The sequence below is a fragment of the Pelmatolapia mariae genome, linkage group LG15 (assembly GCF_036321145.2).
Source record: "Pelmatolapia mariae isolate MD_Pm_ZW linkage group LG15, Pm_UMD_F_2, whole genome shotgun sequence".
NCBI classification, from domain to species: domain Eukaryota; kingdom Metazoa; phylum Chordata; class Actinopteri; order Cichliformes; family Cichlidae; genus Pelmatolapia; species Pelmatolapia mariae.
In genome coordinates, this window is record NC_086240.1 from 632,156 (window position 1) to 655,998 (window position 23,843).

The 23,843-nt window shown below is 45.0% G+C and overlaps 2 protein-coding genes across 2 annotated transcripts; one reads left to right on the forward strand and one right to left on the reverse strand.

Annotated features, from left to right (window-relative positions):
• Positions 1-10,439: 10,439 nt before the first annotated feature.
• On the reverse strand, positions 10,440-12,106 carry paqr8 (progestin and adipoQ receptor family member VIII). The gene is made up of 2 exons (XM_063495622.1): positions 12,048-12,106; positions 10,440-11,588 (listed from the first exon to the last, which is right to left on the reverse strand). The coding sequence occupies exon 2, from the start codon at positions 11,554-11,556 to the stop codon at positions 10,492-10,494; it is 1,065 nt and encodes a 354-aa protein (XP_063351692.1). The 5' UTR covers positions 11,557-11,588; positions 12,048-12,106; the 3' UTR covers positions 10,440-10,491.
• A 3,695-nt stretch (positions 12,107-15,801) lies between these two features.
• mcm3 (minichromosome maintenance complex component 3) lies at positions 15,802-23,395 on the forward strand. The gene is made up of 17 exons (XM_063495620.1): positions 15,802-15,951; positions 16,195-16,307; positions 17,313-17,521; positions 17,625-17,755; positions 17,845-18,083; positions 18,178-18,286; positions 18,371-18,524; positions 19,953-20,084; positions 20,667-20,875; positions 20,965-21,139; positions 21,220-21,346; positions 21,429-21,579; positions 21,820-21,960; positions 22,045-22,145; positions 22,239-22,312; positions 22,709-22,802; positions 22,892-23,395. The coding sequence occupies exons 1-17, from the start codon at positions 15,877-15,879 to the stop codon at positions 23,088-23,090; spliced, it is 2,433 nt and encodes an 810-aa protein (XP_063351690.1). The 5' UTR covers positions 15,802-15,876; the 3' UTR covers positions 23,091-23,395.
• The last annotated feature ends 448 nt before the right edge of the window (positions 23,396-23,843 follow it).

The following is a 23,843-nucleotide window of genomic DNA, read 5'->3' on the forward strand; positions in this document are numbered from 1 at the left end:
AGCGAGAGTTACAGAGGTGATGATATAATGAGATGTAGCTCTGTATCCCTGACGCTCCACCCAAGTCTCCACACCAGGCTGAGTGATGCACAAAATAAACGGCATATTAGAACTACATTCTAAAAACACAGGCTCAGCTGCTCAGTCCTATTGCATGCTGAAGCATTGTATGAAGCATGGCGACTTCATTTACAACACAGTAATGAACACTTTTGAAAAACGTCACAAAACTAAAGAATGTAATAAAAAAATCAAACTCTGGGGTTGAAATTTTGAATATTCAAGTATCTCCAGGAAGGGTTAAGGAGCATGCACGCAGGAAAAGACTAGCAGCAATGTGCCAGGATGGCACAGCCATACATGCCATTGGAAGAAGGTTAGCTGTGTCTCACAGCAAGAGTGTGGACAAGATAGCAATAGATGGGCCATTACATGAGTGGTCACAGCTGTAGAAAAGCATCAACCCAGGAACATGATCAGTAACTACTCCTTTGTGCAAAGAAGAACAGGAGGAGCTCTGCCAGAACTCTGACCTCCAGTGGGCTACTGCGCATGTTTCTGGTCAATCTTCAGACCCAGTACCATACCTTATGCTCCACAGTGGGTCCCGGGTTCCTCCTCATGTGGATCAATGCCTGACCTTTTGTTGCCGAAGATTGAACTAATCATTTCATTCAGGTGTGTTGATCCAGGGTGAGATCTAAAACCTGCAGGACACCGTCCCTCGAGGCCTGGAGTTGCCCACCCCTGGTGGAAGTATTCGACATCAGTGTCTCCTGCTGAGCCCTCCCCACTTCACACCAGTGACCAAAACACAAACATCCCAGCATGTATAACTTAGTTTCAAACCCCAAGCAGACAATTAAGAGCACGTTGTTTGTAATAATGATCGGACAAAACAGTTTTCCACACCTTTAATGTACAGTGCCAAGATAAGCATTATCAGTGATGCCGGTGCTGCCTCACTAGGGTGTGTGTCATTTGAACACTTGAGTGGATTTACATGGTAAAGGATGGTGTGACAGCAGGCATTACAAGAATGATAACTCCACCCTGCTTTGAGATGTTGTGACCTTTGGTTCACATTAAATCATCTGCAAATGCAGACTCCACTCCAATCATATCACCGCTTTGTTCACAGAGCTGGTAATGCTACGAGTCATCGGCTAAGCAGAGAGGAGCAGAGCTATAAAAGCATAAATGAAAACAGAAACACGAGGTGAGAAAAGTCCTTATCACAACACGTGTGTCAACATCTGCATAGAGAAAAAAAAGTCACTTTATTTTTTCATCATTTGTGACTTCGATCCAAAAATCTTCAGCACTCATTTGAAAATAGCTAGCAACAATATTAGCACAGATTTAAAGAACAATAACAGTGTCATAGCTTTCTTGTCAAATATGAGGCTATCGATAGCAGCTGGTTAGCTTAGCATAAGGAAGTGAGAGAAAATGGTTAACACTAATTTGAGCTTAATCAGCCATGTCTGACTCAAAGATGTACACGCCCCCTAACGAACCTGCTTGTGCTGATATTCAAACACAAACTTGGCTGGTTTGGCCTTAGACTTCCTTGACACTGTGGACTCACTCAAATATTTTTACATACTCACCAGATAGCTAGCTAGCTAAAAGCCAAAAATATCCAGCAGCAGCAGCAGAGCCTGAACCACAGACAGCTGTGTAGCGATCGCAACAGTGTGAAGTGTCCCCAAGAGAACGGCTCGAGCTGTAACGTCTTTCTCATCCCACTGCTGAAGACAAGACCAGGCCCAGAAATAAGGCAAAGCACCCTGAGTGAAATAAGCTCAAAGACTTGATAGATGCGCCTGTGACGGACTGCTTTAATATCTCAGCTTCAAAATTTTTTGATTTTCACACTCTCACAGTAAATCAGTTCAGATAACTGCTTATATTTTCTATGTGATGAGTGGACGTACTAAAGGCAAAGACAGGAAAGTTCAGCTTACAGAATCCAGACTTCTACAAAAGCTTCCATAATGAAGACTATAGGAAATTAAACAGCATCCAAATAAGTGAAGGTCTGATTTGTTAAAGACGAGGTGTGGACGGTAGCTCGAGCTGGCAGAGGACAGAGCCAACTTTCCCTCCTACCCTTCCTCTTCTTTTTCCGTCCATCTGTGCATTTGGGATATGATCAAGTGTGGGAAACTGGGGTTTCTTTGCAGCGGGATGTTGTGGATGATTTGTCCCTCTTCCGGATTCTTGGGAGCTTCTGTTTTCTGGGGTGTGTTGTATGGTTGGGGTTAGTGTTCAGGAGTATAACTGATTGTTTAACTTGTTGCTGCTTTCGGCCTCTGTGTCGAGAGTGTGTGTGGAGGCATGTTTTTGTGGTGTCTCCATGTCGAGCCTGAAGAATCTAGGTCTGGGAAAAAATCAGATAAGAAAATCTAAGTGCAAATGTTCATTTACATGCAACTGAAGTATCTTAATCTGTGGTGAACTCACCAGACGCATTTCCCGACTGTGTGGCAGTTGTTCCATTGGATCCTCCTCCTCCTCCTCTTCCATCAACATACTGTGATGGAGCAGGACCAAAGAGTTAGGACAACAAGGACATAATAGAGTGCTGTAGGAATGAGTCTTGAAACCAGGAAGTGAGCTGGCATTTTTGCACTCTGGAAATTTTTAACGTTTTATCTTGTGCCATAAAAACATGTAAGAAAAATCACGTGGTCCGTACCGGGTTCCCAAATGATTTAAACACAACGTGAAACGAACAACACCCCGTCTTTATTTATTTAACAAAAACTAAACCAAAGTCCAGACAGAAGGAGCGTGTAAGAGAAACCGAGTCCAGCTGGTGGACGGACGGCCTCACACTCGTCCCTAGAAGACTTTGGTCTAAGAGGAGCTCATGGTCGACTCAGTGGAATTCACTGTCGACACTCACAAAGTAAGATTACTGGCCACAGCGTAGCAACAAAAGAGCTTTCCCCTCGCAGACGTCTGTGGCTGTCACAGCGAGTCAGTGGTCGTGGTGGTATTATGGTTGCTTGACCTTTCATGGTAAATTTGGGTGGTTTAAAATGAAGTGCTAATTTGGTTATTTTGCCCTTTTGTGTCTCATTGCCTCTGCACTTCTGCTGACAGCCGGCCCTCCAACACATCAGCACATATCCACGGTTTAATGTGTTTGTCTAAGCTCACTGCAGCATACTAATCCAATCAGGGTTTTGCAGGTAACTCTCACGAACATATAAAAAGCCTTAATAATCTTAATCTCTTCCTGACAATGCACGACAGCAGTCAGTCTTAATCTTCAGAGACAGCACTGTGATATTGAAAACAAAAGGTCAGCGCTTCCCTGCGTCACTTTAAAGAGCTGTTTCACTTTTTAAATAGAGGCAGCGCATGTCTGTTTCCCTTTCATCTGAACTAAAATAAGTCTTTATTCATTTTTTGGTTGTTGTTTTGTTCCCTGCGTTTGTCTCTGCCAGTTTGCATTCATTGTGACGCTTTTGTCTTCGATTTCTCAGTAAAAACTAGAGAAGGCTGCGTGGAGTCCTTGAAGTTTTTATATTTGAATGAACATCAACGTTTCCATTTAATCATTTAAAGAAGAAGAAAGAAAGTGTACTTTATTGAGCCCCGTGGGGAAATTCCTCTCTGCATTTAACCCATTCACTCAGTGAAGCAGTGGGCAGCCATTGGGCGCCCGGGGAGCAGTGTGTAGGGACGGTACCTTGCTCAGGGGTACCTCAGGGTAGCTGTTCAGGGGAATCGAACCCCCGACCTTCCGATCATGGGGCCACCACTCTACCTACTGAGCTATCCCTGCCCCGATTACTTAAATCCTGCATTTGCAGGATTTAAGTAACATCCTGCAAATGCAATAAACAGAGGAGCAAATGCTACAGTTGAAAGTAATCGTTAGTATTCTGGATTTTGGTATGAATTTGTTTTTGCCTTGCATCTTTATTTCAGCGCTCCACATACGCAGTAAAAGTCTTTTTGTAGAAATTTCAGATAAAAACAAAAATGATTTCTGTCACATAATCGATTATTTCCATCTGTCCCACCCAGCCTGGCTCTAATGAGGCCAGTATCACTGTCTCTGCCTCCCTTTTGATTCTTCATAATTAGCCAGTTATGGCTCATAATTGGAAACTAATGAACTGTGGCAGGTACTGCATGCAAGTTAGTTTCTACTGATGGGAGAGAGAGAACAAAGAGCCAGTTCATACCGCTGCTCCGCTCACGTCATAGGCGTTGCTGCTGCTCCTGTAAACGACAAGAAGGTAAAGTGGAGGTCATTAAGCCGTATGATGGCATGCTGCTGCAGATTTGTTCCTTATCCACACAGAGTGCAAACAAAGGAGCAGAGTCCTATTTACCTGCCAGTGTGCCATTTTGTTTTATGGCTCAAAACTCTGTCCATGTGTCATCGGTTTTTTCTCTCTGTGGCTCTCCTTCTACCTTTTCATTAAACATATCGACCACGACTTATAAGTGCATAGATGTACCAGTCCCATTGTTCACAGCTGTGTGCTCGCTCTCACAGCCTAGCCCCAAATCTGATTTAGGGTTCATTCACTTCAGTCTCATTCCTATAGTGCATTTTCACAACGGCCGCTGCCTCACAGCTCGGTTAGAGTTTTAAGGAAAAAGCAGAAGCAGACATTTTTGAAAGAGGGCTGCTTGGACCTCGAGGGCTAAAGCTAAGCTCAGCTGAGGGCAGGAGACATTCCTCATTTAGCTGCTTAAATCGGGCCAAACTCATGAAAAACTTTGATCGGAATAAAATGAATTGGAAATTTAGCTTCTCTGGAAAAACTTCAAAATCACTCGGACTGGTTTCAGATTGCTTTGAGAAAAATTGTCTTTCATAGTTTGTTACACTTGCATTCTTCCTAGTAGCCAGCAGCTGGCGACAACTTTGTCTACAGAACAAGTCAGAAAAGACAAAAACCATGAATAGGGATGGGTATCGTTTGAAACGGTGCCGGTGCTTAAACGGTGCTCAAACCGGTGCTTAAAGAATGGAGAACACAAAATTGGTCCAAAAACCTCTCATGTTCAGCTGTTTTGTTTTTTTTTTGTAAAAAGATAACAATGTTAGCCTTTTCTTCAGCTATAGGGCATATATGGTATCACTCTTGGCTGGAAGCAGTGCTTCAACAATGGAAAAAACCCCACAAACTTTGTCCAAAAACCTCTCATGTTTAACTGTTTTCCAGTTTTTCTTTGGTCATTTTAGCCTTTTTGGCCAGGGTGAAGGGAGTATCTGCCGTCAAACAAGAAGACAGCCGCATGTAACTACGACGGTGTTTGCTAGTTCATCTTACATGCATTAATGTAATAACGTGGTTATCCTACTCAACGTAAATTACACACGAACAACATTAAGCTACTCACGCAGAGAAGAACGGCTGCTGCTGCCATCATCATCAGTCATCATTTCTGCTACACTGGCAGGGCTAGGGGCCAGGACTCTCCTCTTCGGGTTTTTGGGGGATGCTGCTAACTCCGGGTCCGATAACAGGCACCACACCCGCAGTAGATGTGCTCGGTGTGAGGTCTCACAGCAAGCTATCAAACACGGCGCATTTCTCGGCTTTAAAAAAAACGCTATGCGTCGCCAGGTGTTTCATCGGATTCGAGGTGTTACCTCCTTTGACAGTATCACAGTACCAGCTTAAAGCACTTGTTGCAGGCTGCTGAGTTTGCATCTTTTGCTGTGAAGTACAGCCAGACTTTTGACCGCTTCATCTTGGGCATTTTTAATCTGTAGCTCTGCTCTAAAAGAACGTACGTACCTGGACCCGCCTACTTTCCTCGGAAACGTAAAATGATTGGCTAGAATTGGCTCAGGAAAAAAAAGCACCGAAATAAAGCACCGAAATGTGCGCTGCTTTTCGGTCTGGTTACTACCGTTTATGTCAGAACCGGTGCCATCATGGCACCGGACACCGGTACCCATCCCTAACCATGAAAAACTATACCAGTGGCTAACAATGTGTCAGTGAAAAGCTGTTAGCAGGTCCAGATCCAGGCTTTTCTCGTCATGTCCAGTTTCAAAGAAAGTGATCGCAAAAATACCCATGCAGATGTCCCATCTTTTATATACAGTCTATGGAAATGTAAGACTTGAGGCCAGATTTGGACTTGCTGGTACAAATTTGTGAAAGCTTTAATGTACTTTGGTAAAACTGGATTCTGCTCGTCCTGTCTCGGGTTTTGGGACTGAACTCGCAAAGACATCTGACTGGACTGAAATGTCTCTCGAGGAGTTGAGGCTTTCTCCAGACGTGCCTCGGTGGGTTTCTAAAAAGCAGCTTGTCTAAGATCACGCACTGACCTGATCATCTATCGTTCTAAAATTTCCACATGTATCAGTCCTGTGAGGACGTGAGACCATATGTACACAACTCAATCAAACAATAAATTACATTGGCGCCAGATTGTTGCCATGCTTTATGTAAACAACCACTCATCGTGATGTTCCTGTTCAAGTCCAACTCTTCTAAATGAAAAAGCAGCAGGTGATACGAGTGTTGTTTCGCCTTGCAGTTCGTCACTGTCACTGGTATGTCTGGCATGTAAACCACAATGATGGGCGTTTAAACACATGCACACACTAATGTGTGTAAAACTTCCACCAGGGCCTGCACACACACACACACACACACACACACACACACACACACACACACACACACACACACACACACACACACACACACACCTCATCGAGGTCATTAGGGTAGTGAAGCTTTATGAGCCCAGCCCATTTGGTGCAGCTGCCAGACCACAGAGTGATTTCTGTCTGCGTCTTCCTCCTTCAACGGGCAACACCCTTCTTCAGAAACCAGCTATCGGGTCTGACAAGCTTTGGGAGAGTGATGAATGGTGAGCAAAGTCTACAGAAAAATGAACTGAGAGCCAACTAAAACCAGACTGTGTTGGTCAGGTCCCCAGACACTGCTCCTGGCTCCTTTAATTCCCAGCATATTCCAAGCTGTTTAAGCAGGTAAACAACAGGAAAAGAGACAAAAGCATCCAAATGGATGTCACATTTCATCGGCACACATTGCTCACCTGTTACACTTGGCACAAAGAGCCACAAGAGTGATGCTGAGGACGAGGAAGGCGACGAGGGAGATGACGCCCACCTCTGGAGAAAACCAACCCAGTACACCAACCATCCCAACTGGAGCCATTCTTGAAGTCTCCTATAAAGAAATAAAAACACAACAACATTAAAGGAGCTGTGAAGTAAAGTTCATGTGCACACAGTGGATCCTAGCTATGTGAAACTCCTGTGAAAGAACCATAACTATACACTGTAAGGCAAAATAAAACTAAAGGGCTCACAGCTTACGTTGTGTGCTGCTTGGCTCTGTAACTGTCACCAGTTGCTCGCAGTCATTCAACTGCCTCTGCTTTATGTGGCTCAAAGCATTCAAACAAGTTAGGGAGGGACCAGTTATCCAGTCTGTTATGAAGGAGGTGCTCGCACAAGCCCATAAACAACCTATTGTCTCGTTCATTATCTCTGAATAACATTTGCGTCTGTCATGCCTACGGATTCCAGAAAAGCTGGAATGTGCATTTTATCGGAAAACTCCTGTCTGACTTATTTAAAAGAGAAAATAGATGAATCGATACAGGAAGCTGTAGTGTACAAACGATAATAAACAAAAGCAGCCGTTTCCTAGAAAACACTGCAGGTGGTCACAGGCCAGCAGCTGCTTCAACCTCTAATCTTTACGCACTTTAACTATACAGTCATCTTCAAGCTGTGGCAATACAGTGTTTTGTGTTTTTTAACTCAGGACCGCCACAGCCACAAGAAACGTGTTATTTAAATGTACTATATTTTTATATGTCGATGGCATGGCTCTGTTCTGGGGATGTGCATATGTGGAAAGATCCCAGCACAGAACCATAATGACGGGGTCAAGGCATGAGGAGGAGGTGGTGGTTTGGGTGAGGGGGTTGCAAAGTGGCTTGCAGTGCAACTGTAGAGTACATAAAGCAGATAAGCAGCCTATTTCCTATATGAGGTTTTCAGCAAAGACGTTAGCAGTGATGCGATGATGTGTGCGATCAGACTTTTTCTATAATCCTGTCGACTCTGGGGTTTCAGAGGATATACTGTAAACAGCCACAAAAAGACACACACATGCTAGTTTCTCCATGTTTCTCACTGTACCGGCAGCTGATTGGCTCTGGCAGGTGAAATTATTCCCACAAAGGGTGTATTAGACAAAAAAAAAAAGGATCTTTGTTCTAATGCAGAGCACTGTTTGGACCTGGATCCAGACTGAAGGGATTATTGTGCTTTTGTGGGCTGCAGTCTCAGCTGTGCTCGTGGAATTACAAAGATTAATTTGAATAGGGTCAAGACTTAGTCATGAAACTAAGGGATCATACAGTAGAGTGACTCCTGGAGCAGTTATCAGAACCAGCTGAATGGTTGGGCACATGAACGGGTACTTCCTGTTAGGCAGCAAGTATAACCAGAGCATGGTGTGGAATTACAGCGTTTAATGGTTCCAGTACAGTCGAGTGACGGTCCTACATTTCTCCAACACATATGATCCAGTTTGACTTGATGTGGGGGGGGGGGGGGGGGGGGGGCTAAATAGGTTTCATTTAGAAACACACACACACACACACACACACACACACACACACACACACACAGGATATGCCACCTTTATGAAAGTTTGACATAAACAAGTATTCAGAGAATTGCAGTGGTGTTCCCCAGCACGTGCACAACACACACGTCCTCGCCTCACCACCCCGACTCACATATCTTTGTGAGGAATGACACGAACACCAAGCAATGCGCCCACACCCATTACCTGTTTAACAGCCCCATCCTGTCACGATGACCTCCCGGAGCCCCGCTCAACAGGCAGTCTGCACCTCTCAGCAATTTTCCTTTTACTGATATTCACATGAGATATGCTCAGCAACACAAAGTGAAATCAAGAGCCACTCTTCCACAGCATTTCAGGTATTTGGACCATAGCCACGAATGCAGCAAACAAATAACTCCTCTTTGCTTCCGTTTGAAGAATACTCAGTGTAGAAGATTACTCATTATCACTGAATTTCTGCATACAGAGCTCATTAACAGGCTGCTGGGACACATATTTAGGTTATGTATTTCAAATGACATATACTTAATCGCTTTCGTCCTGAGACTTCCAGCAGAAAGATCGAACAAGTTCAGAATCGTTTGGGAAAAAGGTCCAGTTGTGCCCAAGAGCTACAAAATCTGCCCAGTAGCACTTTTAAAGGATGCAGTGTGATGTTTGTCACATGGAGCATGTTTGCTGTGCACAGGAAACGTGAACAGACATAAAGACCCATCCAAAGGAGAAATCAGCACCGAGTCTTTGTGAATCTGCTTTGGGACAGAGCTCAATCAGCTAACCTATCACAGACAAGTCTACATGCTAGACAGCCAGTGCACTCACAATCAAATGAATACAGGTAAGGAATCAAATATTGTTCACTGCTGCTAAACGTGGACTTTCAACCTCAAAAGTAACCCAACGTACCCAGCCAGGGTCCAGCACATAACCCTGTTAAAAACCACAACTTTTCATTCATACTGTCCTTTTCTAAGAAGTCAAACAACCGCATATAAAGTGGTGACGCACTGAACCTGTCCTTTGTTACCTTTGGACAAAGTCGACTCCCTCCCTCCTCTTTGAGATAAGCTGACAGTAATGAGGGTGGCATGAATTTTCTAATAAAACTGGAGTAGGAGAGGTCACAAAATGTGGAACTATTCCTTTAAAAGGAGCCTGACTCGCTCCCATTCTGGGCCGTCCCGTAAACTCTCACAGGGGGAAACTTTCTTCACATAATAGATACAAAAGGTGTGGCCGCAGCCTCAAAGTGCTCGACATACAGTCTGTGTAGCGGAACAAAGAATGGCCGAAACCTCAGATACAATAACCTCCTTTCCTCAATGGGAACAAACAGGGTCGACAAGATATAGTGTTTAGCTTCCATTATAGTGCCTATAAACACACGTCACTCACAGCCCGTTCCACACAACCTCCAAAGTTTATCGTGTTTCTGGTCTCTCACATGAATTTCAGACGAGGACAAAAGCGCGTTAAGTTGATCTTCTCTGGACGTGATCTACAGTATAAATGTTTGTTCTCGATACGTTTCCAACAGCATCCAGAGACTATTTTAGGTTATCGTGCTACTGGATTACTCTGAGCCTCTGTGACCAGTTACATGGGAGGGTGACTCACTGTGGAAAACTTTACTCAGCTGTACTTAGCAAATTATGGCAACTATTTCTTTCATGAATCAGCAGTTAAACCAGACCGGAAGAAGTTTCAGAGTATTTTATTCTTCAAGTATTTCAGTGATAAGATACATTCTTTTATTTTTACAGACAAAAGTAAATATATGTATTTTTAAACACATGACTTGGTTTTGATATTAAAATAATTATGATTTGCTCTTTGATTTTTCTTTGTTGCGCTCTCATTCGTCTTTACTCTGCAGTGCCTTGCTCATGTGCCTCATTGCGATCAGCGCCGTCAGGATACAGCACACGAACAGGACGGGGAAGGATACGCACGCCCACCACAACTGCCGCTCCCCAAATAACTCCACCACTGTATCCCTCCGCCGGGCGTAGTCCTGGAACAAAGCCTCCAGCTGGGACAAGGTGCACAGGGACAGAAGCATGTGGAAGATTTGGTGACCCTGGCCTGCAAAGTCACAGTTGCCTGGAAAGAAGCGCTCAGGGATGGGGCAAGAGAAGAAGAGGGCAGACAAGAGGAAACAGGCGATCTGGAGAGTGTGGAAGGGTAGCGAGGGCTCCTGTGACCAGGAGACAGTGAGCAGGCGGTGGGCTATGGGGCTGATATCCAGCACGTACGCTAGGCCGGTGGGGATCAGCTGGCAGACTTTACGCTGAGGCGGATATGGCCGCCTGTACCTGAACTTGGCGTAACAGCAACCGGTGCAGGAGAGCCACCCAAAGAAGGCGGCGCCAGGCAGAAACATCACCCCAACGAGTTCTCGCCACGCTGGCTCAGACGCGTAGAAATAGTGGCCGAGCGAGCACCCGTACTGATACACGGCCACACCCACGTAGTCCAAGAAGAAGAAGAAGTAGTGCGCGCGTTCGGAGTGAGATTGCAGGAGATGAGCTGCCACACTGAGGTACAGATATGTGAGAGATGACACCAAGAACAGGAGCAGAGGTAGCGAGGCCGTATCCAAGGTGTACCCCAGGGTGTCTACATTGGCCCACCAGCGGAGCAGCAGGACAGGACCGGCCAGCAAGTGGGTCCACACGTTCAGGGACTCATTATGTTTCTGGAAGAGGCTGAGGAGGTAGCAGCGCCAGTCTTGCTGGACAGGACGGTATCCTGACAGGATGTAGGGTTCCCGGAACAGGCTGGGTACCTGGGAGGCAGTGACGGTGGGGCTGGGCGGCGGTAAAGAGAAAGGGAGGAAGTCTGAGAGGTGAGGGAGACGACGCAGGTGCTTGGTGCTCAGTGTTATGGTGCTGAGCCGCTGCAAAACCTCAGTCGACATCTTGATGATGAAGAACCAGAGGACAGAGCACCCTGTGGGAGAGATTAGATTAATGCAGGCTTTAAAGCAGAGGACTCAACACGTTAAACCTCACAGGAGCACGTGGTGCGCTTTGATGTCACATTCTGAAGACATTTTTAGATGCATGAATCTGCGCTGTGGATCAGTGGCAGGAAGCTGGGGATAAGATACAAAACAAAACAAAACAAAAAAAAAACAGATGAGGGGATCAAAAATCTCACAAAACCAGCCAAAAACATGCCAACAGAGACTGGTTTGGAAAACTCTGAAACCAAGCCGCTGCAGTTCGCAGTGTTTCCACTGTTGGTCCAGGCTTGGACTTCTGTGACATTCCAGTTAAGAGCTTTCAGTCGCCAAAAGAAAAACGGCCAACAGGAGACCTTTAATTACGTAAGCCAGACATTCTTCTCTTTTTGTGTCATGTGCACCGGAAAAGCAGCTATGCAGTCAAACCTGTAAGCATCACCCACCTGTGGTGGGAGGAATGTTGTCACAAAGCAACCCAGCACCTCCACAGACATCACGCACACCCGCCCATCCAGAACGCAGCTTCTGAATCTCCTCCTAAAAGGGTGCGCCCCTCTCTGTTGGTGACATAACACCAAAATTCTTCCTATTTTCCCCTTGACCATGAACACCGGCACCCATTTAGAGCTTCTGAAGGGCCTTTTGACCTGAGCCGCTTTCTGTGAGGAGCCCATTCAAGTTTGTCCAAGGTAACCCCGCATTAAAAAAAAAGGGAAAGAGGGGTAAGACGTTGGTTTCCCGACTTTTTTTTCAACATTAAAACGAAGAAGCTCCATGAGTCACACAGATAAAATAGACTGCACTTCTTCCATCATACATACATTTATATGACGACAGAAAAAAGAAACATACCTGCACCATAGGACACCTGTTGCCCGTCTGGACTCACGCGTCACTCCAAGAAGGTGGAATAAAACGTGTGCAGCAGCGCTTCTTCTCATACAAACACAGGTGGACAACTACCACATGCTGGTTTAACGAGATGTTTCCGACGCTGCAGGGCGAAGGGAAAAGGCTTCAAACTACTGACCTGAGAGGCCGGAGAAATGGAGGGGTGGGCGGGGTCAAAGTGACCAGAAACGCCCTCAAATGTAGTCGCCAACGCTTTGAGGGCTGTGACTGTTACACCCCGGAGCTCAGTGTGTCCGCAGTGTCTGCATTCACCTTCTCATTAGAAGACCAGTTTATCTGCACACTTATTAAAACACGTGCGTGGCTTGTTGTTATTATTTTTATCTGGATTTTTTTTGTTTGTGATCATTAATTATTATTAAGTTGACAATAATTGTTTAAACGACTGAAGGCACATCATGGCCAAAGCCATAACGTATTCATGCACGTATGTCTCCATCTACTGTTCTGCACTGCACACTGCACTAAGGCGGTTTCCCTTTGGTGTGCACTCAGACGTAATGAGAATGTGACAGTATCCTGGTAACCTGAGGTGATCACATGTCCAACTTTATGTGGCCAACATCTTTAACCAAAAACAGGTCTTACTTGCTGTTATTAGTTGAACTTGTTAGTTCATTTGTTCTGAGATTTCCATTTAGATTTATTTAAGCGCCATATAATGTCTATGATGGGTTCTCCCTCACACCCAAACTCTAACCAGTGAGTGTAACAAGACCATAAGACCACTTATACAGATATTATTGCATTTACTTGGTGAGGGAGTTGCACTCACATTAAATCTTTGTCCTACATGTGATCATGCTGAATCGGTTATAGCAACATTTTCCACACCTATGCCTCGGAGCACAGGTGTGAAGTTCCAGGGATTACAGTCAGTTTTTGCTCCCTCCCTGATTTATTCGTGTTTGCATTTTTGTCACATGTTTGAGATCATCAAACTAATATTAGACATAGATGGCCAAATACAGAATGCAGTTTATAAATGATGATTTCATTTATTAAGGAGAAACAAAATGCTATCCAAACCTGCCCTTTATGAAAAAGTGTCCCCTGGTGAGTTCACTTCCGTTAACCGCACCCAAGCCTGACTAGCAGGTGACCCAGCCCTACTGCCAGACCTGTTGAAGAAATCACTTAAACAGAACCTGTCTTACAAAGTGAAATAGGATAAAAGATATCAAAACCAAACCAAACAAAAACCCACGTCAAGCCATCACCTAAAGAAAGTCATTAACACGCAAAGGTTAAAAAGTATTTTCTAAGGCTTTGGGACTCCAAAGAACCACAGTGAAGGTCATTAAATCCAAATAGAGAAAACTATAAACAGTGGCCAGAAGTGGCCCACCTACCAAAGTTGCTCCAAGAGCATCAGTGACTCATCCAGGAGGTCACAAAAGAACCAAAAAAAACATCTAAAGAACTGCAGGTCTGACTCACCTCAGTTTAGGTCAGAAGTCATTCAACAGCAGAGACCGGGCAAAAACGGCATCCATGGAAAGGAAGTATTTCAGTGTTATTGCTAACTACTCCTAAGCTAATGTTGTGTTCAGCCTTTACAATACAGATGAGACGTGCATGATTCCTAAAACTCGTCCCCAAACACAGAAGCGTCTGCTGTATTTTCAGTGAGAAGAAAATTGAACATGAGCAGAAGCCCTCCTGAGATAAGTGACAGATCAACATTTGTTAAGTTCCCCAGACAAAAGACACAAAACAGCCCGCTATGAGATGGAATTATAAACTCACTGAAAACCAAGCAATCAAAAAATAGGACAGAACAGGGAATCACGCCCACATTTACACTAGAGGGATAATATTAAATGAAAAAGATGAAGAATTCTGCAGAAATGGACATGCGTGATGCTCAGAATTTGTTGGCTTGATGTGTCGTCCTCGTGCCCCACAAACATGATTTTGGTTTCTGGCCACACTTTGGTAATTTGACAACATATTAAGCAATAGTAGTAAAATGATTCCTGCGAAATTTCACCCTTTAGAAACAGTAAATGATTTTGGTGAGGAAATGATGATCACAGGAGAATAATTAAAATAGCATGATCCAAATTTAGGATAATCTTTTGGGAACCTATTAGTCAGTGCATAATGCCAGCATTCGGATTAAAAAAAAGAAAAAAGTAATTATTCTGATTATAATACCGATGAGATATTCCTGATTGCAGAGTGGACCAAATATAGCAGGTGAAATTACATTTAAAGGATTTAGATGGGTATTGATGCTGATGAAAGACATAAAACAGTCTGTGATGATAGATAAAACATGTTATTCACACCTGAAATGCAAAGCAGTGCAGATTAGAAGGTATTTGTAAAAACTAGCAGGCAAAACAACTGGTAAAGACATTAACCTTCCACAGTGAGGGGAACATGTTTTTCCAATTACAGCGGGGGAAATGATTAGTTACACTGTGAATGGAAGTGGAATCCAAATAGACTCTTTATTGGGCAGTGACAGTGTTCATATTTTATGTTTGAGGACTCTCTGCTGGTGATGTTATTATAGCGTAAAGTCATTCCACACAGAATCAGTCAAATCTGAGAAAACGTCCCGTATGACCCCCTCACACTGAGCTGATGTTTTTCTACAATAACTTTATTGGAACTAATGAATTTTTCCAAAATGTAAACTCCAGATCATGAAAATCATCAAGTTCCTTGAAGTCTATAATGTTTGGTCAAAGCACAGATGTCCACATAAAAATAAAAAATAAAATACTGAAAATCACAGTATGTATGCAAGTTATTATTGTTCATTTTCAGTCTTATTTTATATGAAAACTTTTTAATTAAATGCAGATTGTCTGAAAGGATGCTTAATGTTTATCAGTGGAAGAGTGATATGTAACTTTAATTTGAAAGAACACATGCATGCTCCATTTGTCGTTCTTCTTATTAAAAGTCTTGCTATGTTTTCTTATTACTGTTTATATATTTGACACTAACTGCTTCTCTCTTAAAAGCTTCAAATAAATGCAAAAGTCCCACTAAAAATTGTAAACATGTGTTTATGTCGCCATCTGCTGGGCAAACATGAAAAAAAAATCCTTTTGTTCATTTTTAACAGCCTGCCCCTTCCTGATGGGTTTTCGCGGGAGTTTCTCAGGGGGGCGGGGTCACGTGGTAACACGAGGCCCGCATTGGACAGTTGCACGTTTACCCGCCGACTATGTAAAGCGGTGCGTGCCGAATTGACCAATCGCGTGTCACGCTGAGCTCACGGCCGGCACGTAGTGGCGCGAAAACCCTTCAGTTGTGCGGCTTGACTGAAGCGGAGCACTCGGAGCGGAAGGCTGTGCGGCATTTTACCGACTTTTCAGTAACAATAACGAAGCGCGCATAATGGCAACCGACGTGGGAGATGACCGGGAGATGAGGGAGGCTCAGAGGGACTACCTGGACTTTCTGGACGACGACGTAAGTCTGTTTTTTTAAATTCGCTTAAAGTCTTTGTTCGGAGCTGAGATGACAAACCATGCGGTCACAACAAAAGAGCTGTAATTTGGTATATTACAGAAAAAAATAATGCTGCTGTCAGATTGCAGATATTAGGTATAAAAAGTGTGGTTTCAAAGTTGATGTTTTTCAGTCATGCTCGTAATTTTAGTCGCTAAGCGACGTCATCAAACGTGTGCCCGTTTCTTCTGTGCATACCTGCAGCAAGACCAGGGCATCTATCAGAGCAAAGTCCGGGACATGATCAGCGAGAATAAGGCTCGGCTCATCGTCAACATCAACGACCTGAGGAGACGCAACGAGGCCCGAGCTGCAAAGTAAGACAGGAAAACTGGCTGATGTCGCACACGCAGGACTGCTTGACCCCCCATGCTTACCTTATTGCTTAAGATACTTACACAAACGGCTACTGCTCCGATACAGAGAGCAGTGTTACTGAGTTATTACCACGAAAAGGTTTTGAAATGTCCAAAATGACGTCATAGTTGATGGCAATTGGCCTCCCTACAACATTGTGAGTTCCCTACAAAATGTTATTATGTTGAATGGCTCCATTAATCTTTACTGTTTTTAAAAAATAAATATTTAGACCGAAAAACTTTCTCAGTTTTTCTCTTCGTGCTTAGGCTTACTTAGAAACTCCACAGGTTTCAAACTCGTATATACACAGACTGTATGTAAAGATGGCTGTAGCCACCACCCAGGCTCAGACTTTCAGCTTCACTTATCTTGTTTTGAAACTTGTTATAAGGAGCGAAGGCTGAATCTGGCTGGAAAAACTGAGGGATGCTCAGAGACTGGTGAACTCTTAATCACGCATCCAGGTTAATTCAGCCTTTGATGGGACCGTGATTTACAAAATGATCATGGTTTTGTGTTCAGTATAACTTGAAACAAGCAGCAGGGAAGTGTATACTGAAGTCACAGTGCTGTTTGCCATCCAGTTCAATACTAGGAGACTTTATTTCTGAGACCTGAAGGATCAACGCCCCCTACTGGCCATCAGAAAGAATACAGGTTTAACGCAGCTTTACTTTGTCCAAAACCAGACTTGATTCATACGCATTCTTCTTCCTGTTGTCGAACCTTTGAGCTCGACTCCTGTTTCCATACCGAGTAAGTTAAAAATAAATAAATAAAAAATAAATCTGTGTGAAACTGCACTTTAGGTGGAAAACTCGATTTGTTTTTCTGTTACCCAATTTAATGAATTCAATTAAAAACTAAGGTGAAGGGTTCAGTTTTTAGTGAGTACAGGATGTCATAGCCCTTGAAAACTCGCGAAAAGCCTTGATAATAAAATCCATGGTCTGACTTTGCAGACTGATGAACAATGCCTTTGAAGAGCTGCTGGCCTTCCAGCGGGCCCTGAAGGACCTGGTGGCCTCTGTTGACGGCACCTACGCTAAGCAGTACGAGGAGTTCTTCATCGGCCTGGAGGGGAGCTTTGGATCCAAGCATGTCTCCCCCCGAACGCTCACCTCCCGACTGCTGGGCAGCATGGTTTGTGTGGAGGGCATCATTACAAAGTGTGAGTATATTGTCTTTATTTATTCGTGTAATCTTTAAGTGTTACAAAGTCTGTATCAAAGTGTGTGAAATGCTAATGCCTCCTGTTTGCTTCGTCCCTGTAGGTTCCCTCGTCCGTCCCAAAGTAGTGCGCAGCGTTCACTACTGTCCAGCCACTAAGAAGACGATGGAGAGGAAGTACACGGACCTGACCTCCCTGGATGCCTTCCCCTCCAGTGCCATTTACCCCACCAAGGTAAATGTGCCTCATTCTCTGTAGACTTGGGTGTGACCGCTGTCTCTATACTTGCGTATTTATCTTGTGTCCTGTTTGACTCGAAATAGGACGAAGAGAACAATCCTCTGGAGACGGAGTTTGGGCTGTCCATCTACAAGGACCACCAAACCATCACAGTGCAGGAGATGCCTGAGAAAGCTCCTGCTGGCCAACTTCCGCGCTCTGTGGACATCATTTTGGACAACGACCTGGTGGATGCAGTCAAACCAGGAGACCGGGTGCAGGTGGTTGGGACGTACCGCTGTCTGCCTGGCAAGAAGGGAGGATTCACCTCTGGCACGTTCAGGTCAGCTGGAATAAAACGCTAACTGGGGTTTAACGGGTTTACCTCACTTGCCTACCGTTTGTCTTCTAACCCGTCCCTTCTCTTTTCCTCAAAGGACCATCATGATTGCCTGCCACATCAAACAAATGAGCAAGGAGGTGTCGCCGTGCTTTACTGCTGACGACGTGGCCAAAATCAGGAACTTCAGTCAGACTCGTTCCAAAGTGAGTCATCTTGGCTGCCTTCTCACACGTGGAGGCGTAATCCTAAATGTGAAACTAAACCCTTTAAATCTTCGTCCTTTGTAGGATGTGTTCGATCAGCTCGCTCGTTCCTTGGCTCCCAGTATCCACGGCCACGAGTACATCAAGAAGGCCATCCTCTGCATGTTGCTGGGAGGCGTGGAGAAGGTCCTCGAGAACGGCTCGCGAATCAGAGGAGACATCAACATCCTGCTCATCGGTACGAGGACATCGTCCTAGCTCTTGGAGTTGTAGCACTCAAGTGTGGAAGTGTGAGAGCGTTGGTTTAAGTCAGGACTCTCTCCAAGCTTTTATGGTGACTCAGATTGTTCTAAATTTCTGGCTACAAGCTTTACATTCATGGACAAAAGGCAGAGTTAACCTCACTAATGCAGTTTGTAGCACTGAACAATAAAATGTGTTTGTGCCATAAATCAGTATCTGTGAGCGAGACACCAGTGAAGAGGGACCACAGGGAATGGCTTCCTGTTAGGGGTGGGTTTTTATAATCGATTTATCGATTAAAATCGATTCTGGCTTGGATAACGTGAAATCGATTCATTAAAATCCTGAATCGATTTTTTAATATAAATTTATTTTGCCCGAAACGCCAGAATCTCTGGTGAATTCTCACAAAATTTCAACAACCACCAAACAGCTAAGACAGTAAATGAGAGCAGGAACACGGATTCTGCACAAAGACTTAAACACACAGCGCGACCCGCGGATCAGAATCAGTGAGCTGTCGCCTTTCTCACGGTCGGGGCTGAAAGCCGACAGCTCGCTGATTCTGATGTTTCGGCGGGTCCGCGCTTTGTGTTCACGCCCTTTTTGCGCTGATTCTAAAGCTGTTAGTTTGATCTCTCTCCAAACAATATTGACCGAACCAGCAGCAAAAGAAGATCCAAACTACGCTTCACATAAACATCGTCATGAATTCACTCTGACTTTTACTGTTTTGCTGCCACCACACTTCATGCACCTCTCTCTCTCTCTCTCAAGTCTACTGTTGTTTACAGCGCTGTCGGCCGCTGTTTTTTTTCCCTTTTACATTCTTCAGAAAAGAAAACCTCATTTCTGCTGTTCAATACTGAACCAATTTAAACTTTTTAAAATTATGCAAAATGCAGAACGCTTAGCCGTGTCTCTAATAAAACCGCTGTAACATCAGAGGTAACGTTCATATGTTGATTAATGGTTTTCTTTCGTTTTTGATGTACTGCAGAATATTTTTATAAAATCCCAGGCCAGGAAAATCACCTTCATATTTTTCTGTGTTTTATCTTCAGCTACTTTGACACAAAGGCATCTGCTGTGACGCTTACACCTTTGATAAAGTCTTGTGTGTGTCAGCTTCCTTTTTATTGATACAAAAATATGTAAATGTACTGATCTGAATTATAATATTTCTGACTGTCAAAATTTCCCAGATTCAAATCGAATTGAATGGAATCGAATTAAATCGTGGATCGAATCGATTCGGGACCTTGTGAATCGGAATTGAATCGATTCTAGAAATCAGTGACGATACCCAGCCCTACTTCCTGTACGACTGCTGACTGAAGAGACAAACTCAAGGACTCACACGTGGACATGATGGTAGTTCAGTTCTGATGGGAGGGGTTAATGGTGTGTTCGTGTTTCCCAGGTGACCCATCGGTGGCCAAATCCCAGCTCCTGCGTTACGTTCTCCACACAGCACCCCGAGCTATACCCACGACCGGACGAGGTTCATCTGGTGTGGGTCTGACCGCTGCCGTCACCACGGATCAGGAGACGGGTAACTAATGTCCCCCGAATTTGTTTAACCCAAACAAGTAAAGGACCTCTGTGTAACTGCAGCCAGCATAGCTCCGTCACAGCGAGCCTCCACCATGTCAGCTCTTACTGTAGTCAGAAAACGTTTGACATCTTTGCTTTGTGTCGCCTGTTGTAGTGACGATGGATGCGGCACGAGCAATGTGCTGTTAGCTACACTGTTGGTCTCTTAGCATCAGCTAACATTAGAAATCAGAGGGATCAATTCATTAAAAAACATATTAACTGGTATTAAAGCCTTCTGCTGACCTGTGGGGCTGCTAATGCAGGCTGCTTGATAGTGAACAAAGCAGCTGGCTGAAGTTTGCATTTTGTTTTTATGAGGATTTAGTTGAGTCTGTGCTGGCTGCTTGTTGACTTGATGTATTTGAAGGTTTAAGCTGCTCACTGATGCTGAAAGCAGAGTAAAGGTGTTAAAATAGGACACGTACGCCACGTCCTTGGGACATTTGAGATGGGTCTGTTCAAACGTTGGCATTAAAGTGGAAACACCTGCTGTAAGTGCATTTCTTCCTGCTCAGTACCAACATTTGTCCTTCGCCAGGCGAGCGTCGTCTAGAGGCTGGGGCCATGGTGCTGGCTGACCGCGGCGTGGTGTGCATCGACGAGTTCGACAAGATGTCCGACATGGACCGCACAGCCATCCACGAGGTGATGGAGCAGGGCCGCGTCACAATCGCCAAGGCCGGTATCCACGCCCGTCTCAATGCCCGCTGCTCCGTACTGGCTGCTGCCAACCCCGTCTATGGCCGAGTGCGTGACCACACCCACATCTGTCTCTGCCTGCTAGTTAATTTTGAGCGAGACCTTTAAAGAAAACTCTGCTTGTCCCTTTTTTGCAGTACGATCAGTATAAAACCCCCATGGAGAACATCGGCCTCCAGGATTCCCTTCTGTCGCGTTTTGACCTCCTCTTCATCATGCTGGATCAGATGGACCCCGAGCAGGATCGCGAGATCTCGGACCACGTGCTCAGGATGCACCGCTACCGTGACCCCCGCGAACAGGAGGGAGCCGGTACTTCATTCGTACTAGGACAGCGAGATGAGACCGTTTTTGTCCCGTTATTAAAACAACAAACACATTCTGTGTTTCAGCCATGGCTTTGGGCGGGACCGTAGACGTCCTGGCGACAGAAGATCCAGACGCTGCGGTCGAGGAGCACGAGGAGCTGCAGATCTACGAGAAGCACAACAACCTGCTGCACGGAAGCAAGAGGAAGAGGTCTGAAAGCAAACACGTGCCTTTGTCTCCTGTGTTAATAACGTGTGACTGCAACAGAAGAGAAACGTTTGTTTTGTTTCAGGGATAAAATTGTGAGTAAGGAGTTCATGAGGAAGTACATCCACATCGCCAAGGCTGTGACTCCTGTGCTCACAGAGGAGGCGGCCAATCACATCGCAGAGGAGTACTCGAGGCTGAGGAGTCAGGAACAGCTGGGGGCCGATCTGGCCAGGGTGAGCGTGAGCCCACAAATCTTATGTGACGCAGTAAAACCTGATTGTTTCCCAGACTGAAAAGTTTATGGGAGTCCTGAAGTTTGAACAAGTGGAGGCCTTTCTTTTGTATGCAGATTGTTTGCACATCTGAAATCGTTGCTTGAATAGCTGCTGTTTGTGTTCTGGTTAAACCCACTGAGATGCAGATGTGCCCTGATGTGTCAGGACCCGGGTGCTAATCCTCATTCCTCTTCACAGACCTCTCCGGTGACGGCCCGGACTCTAGAGACTCTGATCCGTCTGTCCACGGCACACGCCAAGGCCCGCATGAGCAAAGCTGTGGAGCTGCAGGACTCGGAGGTCGCGGTGGAGCTCGTCCAGTTTGCCTACTTTAAGAAGGTCAGTGTTGTTTCTGCGTTCTGAGCTGAGAGGTCGAGGACCTCTGCCGTTCACATTTATTCATAGTGTTTTTTCTCTCTACAGGTTTTGGAGAAGGAGAAGAAACGTTCACGACAGGAGCGCGACTCTGATTCGGAGGAGGAGGAGATGCCCACACAGCGTTCACAGCGAGCTGTGAGGAAGAGGTAGTGACACATAAACCCAGCCCCCCATGTGATAAACAACTTTTTTTTTTAAATGGTGCCTTTGCTTCAGCACTGATGCTTTGTGTCCTGCAGGGGGCGACGTGGCTCTCAGGGCAGTGAGCCCTACAGTCCGTACGACTTCAGTGAAGACCAGGAAGTCCCTGAGAGTGAGCATCGTGTGTTATCACGCCACAGTGTAGTCTGTCGCCTCTTTGGTCCTACAGACCAAATGAACTTTCACATCATCCATAATAAAGTTGCCAACATTACTATCAGTACCAGCATGTTCCTATTTACTGCACTAAGCTAAAAAAGCAGGTTTAATATACTTTTTTTAATTTGACTCTTATAAAATAGCTAATTTGGCTCATTTATATTTACATTATATTTTAAAAAGGCAAAGTTGGTATCGCTGCCGTGTAATAAAACAATATCATTCTGAATTTGCATCACTGTGGGGAAAAAGTCTTTGAGTGTCTAGTTCTGCATATTTCAGCTTCTGGTTTAATGCAGGCTTCATGTTAGTTTCTGCATCAGGTCTCACTTTGGTGTTTGTTCTTCAGTTCAGGCTGGCACCCCGAAACCAGCCAAGCCGAGAGAGGACGAGCCCATGGATGCCTCGCTGCAGGCTGAAGATGCTGAGCTGTCTGCAGAGAGGTGGGTCCCTGGTGTGTGTAGTGTGTGTGCGTGCGCGCCTGCCTTTATTTTGAAATGTCACGGCTTCTTTCCTGTCTTTTCTCTCCCAGGCTGAAGGAGTTCAAGTCGTCGCTGTTCGCCGTGTTCCAGTCTGCTCACGCTCAGTCGGTGAAGATGAGCGCGCTGATGGACGACATCAACAAGGAGCGTCAGAATACGTTTGCAGAGGCCGAGGTGCGTGGCGCTTTGGCTCGCATGCAGGATGACAACCAAGTCATGGTGGCTGATGACATCATCTTCCTCATTTGAGACAGAAATAAAATTACTTGGACTTTTAAGAAGCCGTGGATCACAGCGCACCCCCCCATCGTTCATCGGACACGTCATCTGTCGCCTTATCGCGTTTGCTTTGGTTTCAGCAGCTCAGCTCTGCAAACTGGGATGAAGATAAAGTCGTATTACTTCATGCACTTGTTTCAGTTCAGTGGTGGAAACGTTGCCTTCGAGCGTCTTTGGTGAGATTTCAAACATCGTCACTGCTCCCGACGCTCTAATGTTTTTCCTGCGTTTGTCTCTTCTGGACTTGTATATAGTTGACATGTGTTGTTGTTAAATAACTGTTGTGAAATATTAAAAAAATAATAAAATGTCATTGTTGGTGTGAAAAACGGCTCTTGATTTAACACAGAAAGCGCAGTACCTGTGAACACACACGTGGGGGAAGTGGCTGCATGTCTGGTGCTGGTAATCTCTCCTGCAGGTACACAAGTGTTTACAAGAAGCATTTTAAAATCCCCGATCAATCCACACCTCGGTGTGCGTGGGTGGCAGCTCCCACGGTCGTCACAGACCTCAGAACTGTTTAGGAAATCGGTGTTCAACCTCACCCTTCTCACTTTTTCATTCTGGTTATGTGCTGGTGTTAGTTTCTCAGGTTTGCCAAAGGTCAGATGTGGCAACGCCTCACAATCACTGCTCTGAGAAGAAACTGCGGCTGTGATCGTGCTGAAGATAAGAGTCTGTGAAATCGACCCGCCTCAGCAACGGCGTTTCGTTTCTCTG

What these genes read in the sequence shown, in the direction of transcription:
- paqr8 (XM_063495622.1), bottom strand. Translation starts at nt 11,556, where the DNA reads ATGTCGACTGAGGTTTTGCAGCGGCTCAGCACCATAACACTGAGCACC.
- mcm3 (XM_063495620.1), top strand. Translation starts at nt 15,877, where the DNA reads ATGGCAACCGACGTGGGAGATGACCGGGAGATGAGGGAGGCTCAGAGG. An exon ending in CATCAACATCCTGCTCATCG is followed by an intron (nt 18,525 to 19,952) that starts GTACGAGGACAT and finishes CGTGTTTCCCAG; the next exon opens with GTGACCCATCGGTGGCCAAA. An exon ending in CACCACGGATCAGGAGACGG is followed by an intron (nt 20,085 to 20,666) that starts GTAACTAATGTC and finishes GTCCTTCGCCAG; the next exon opens with GCGAGCGTCGTCTAGAGGCT.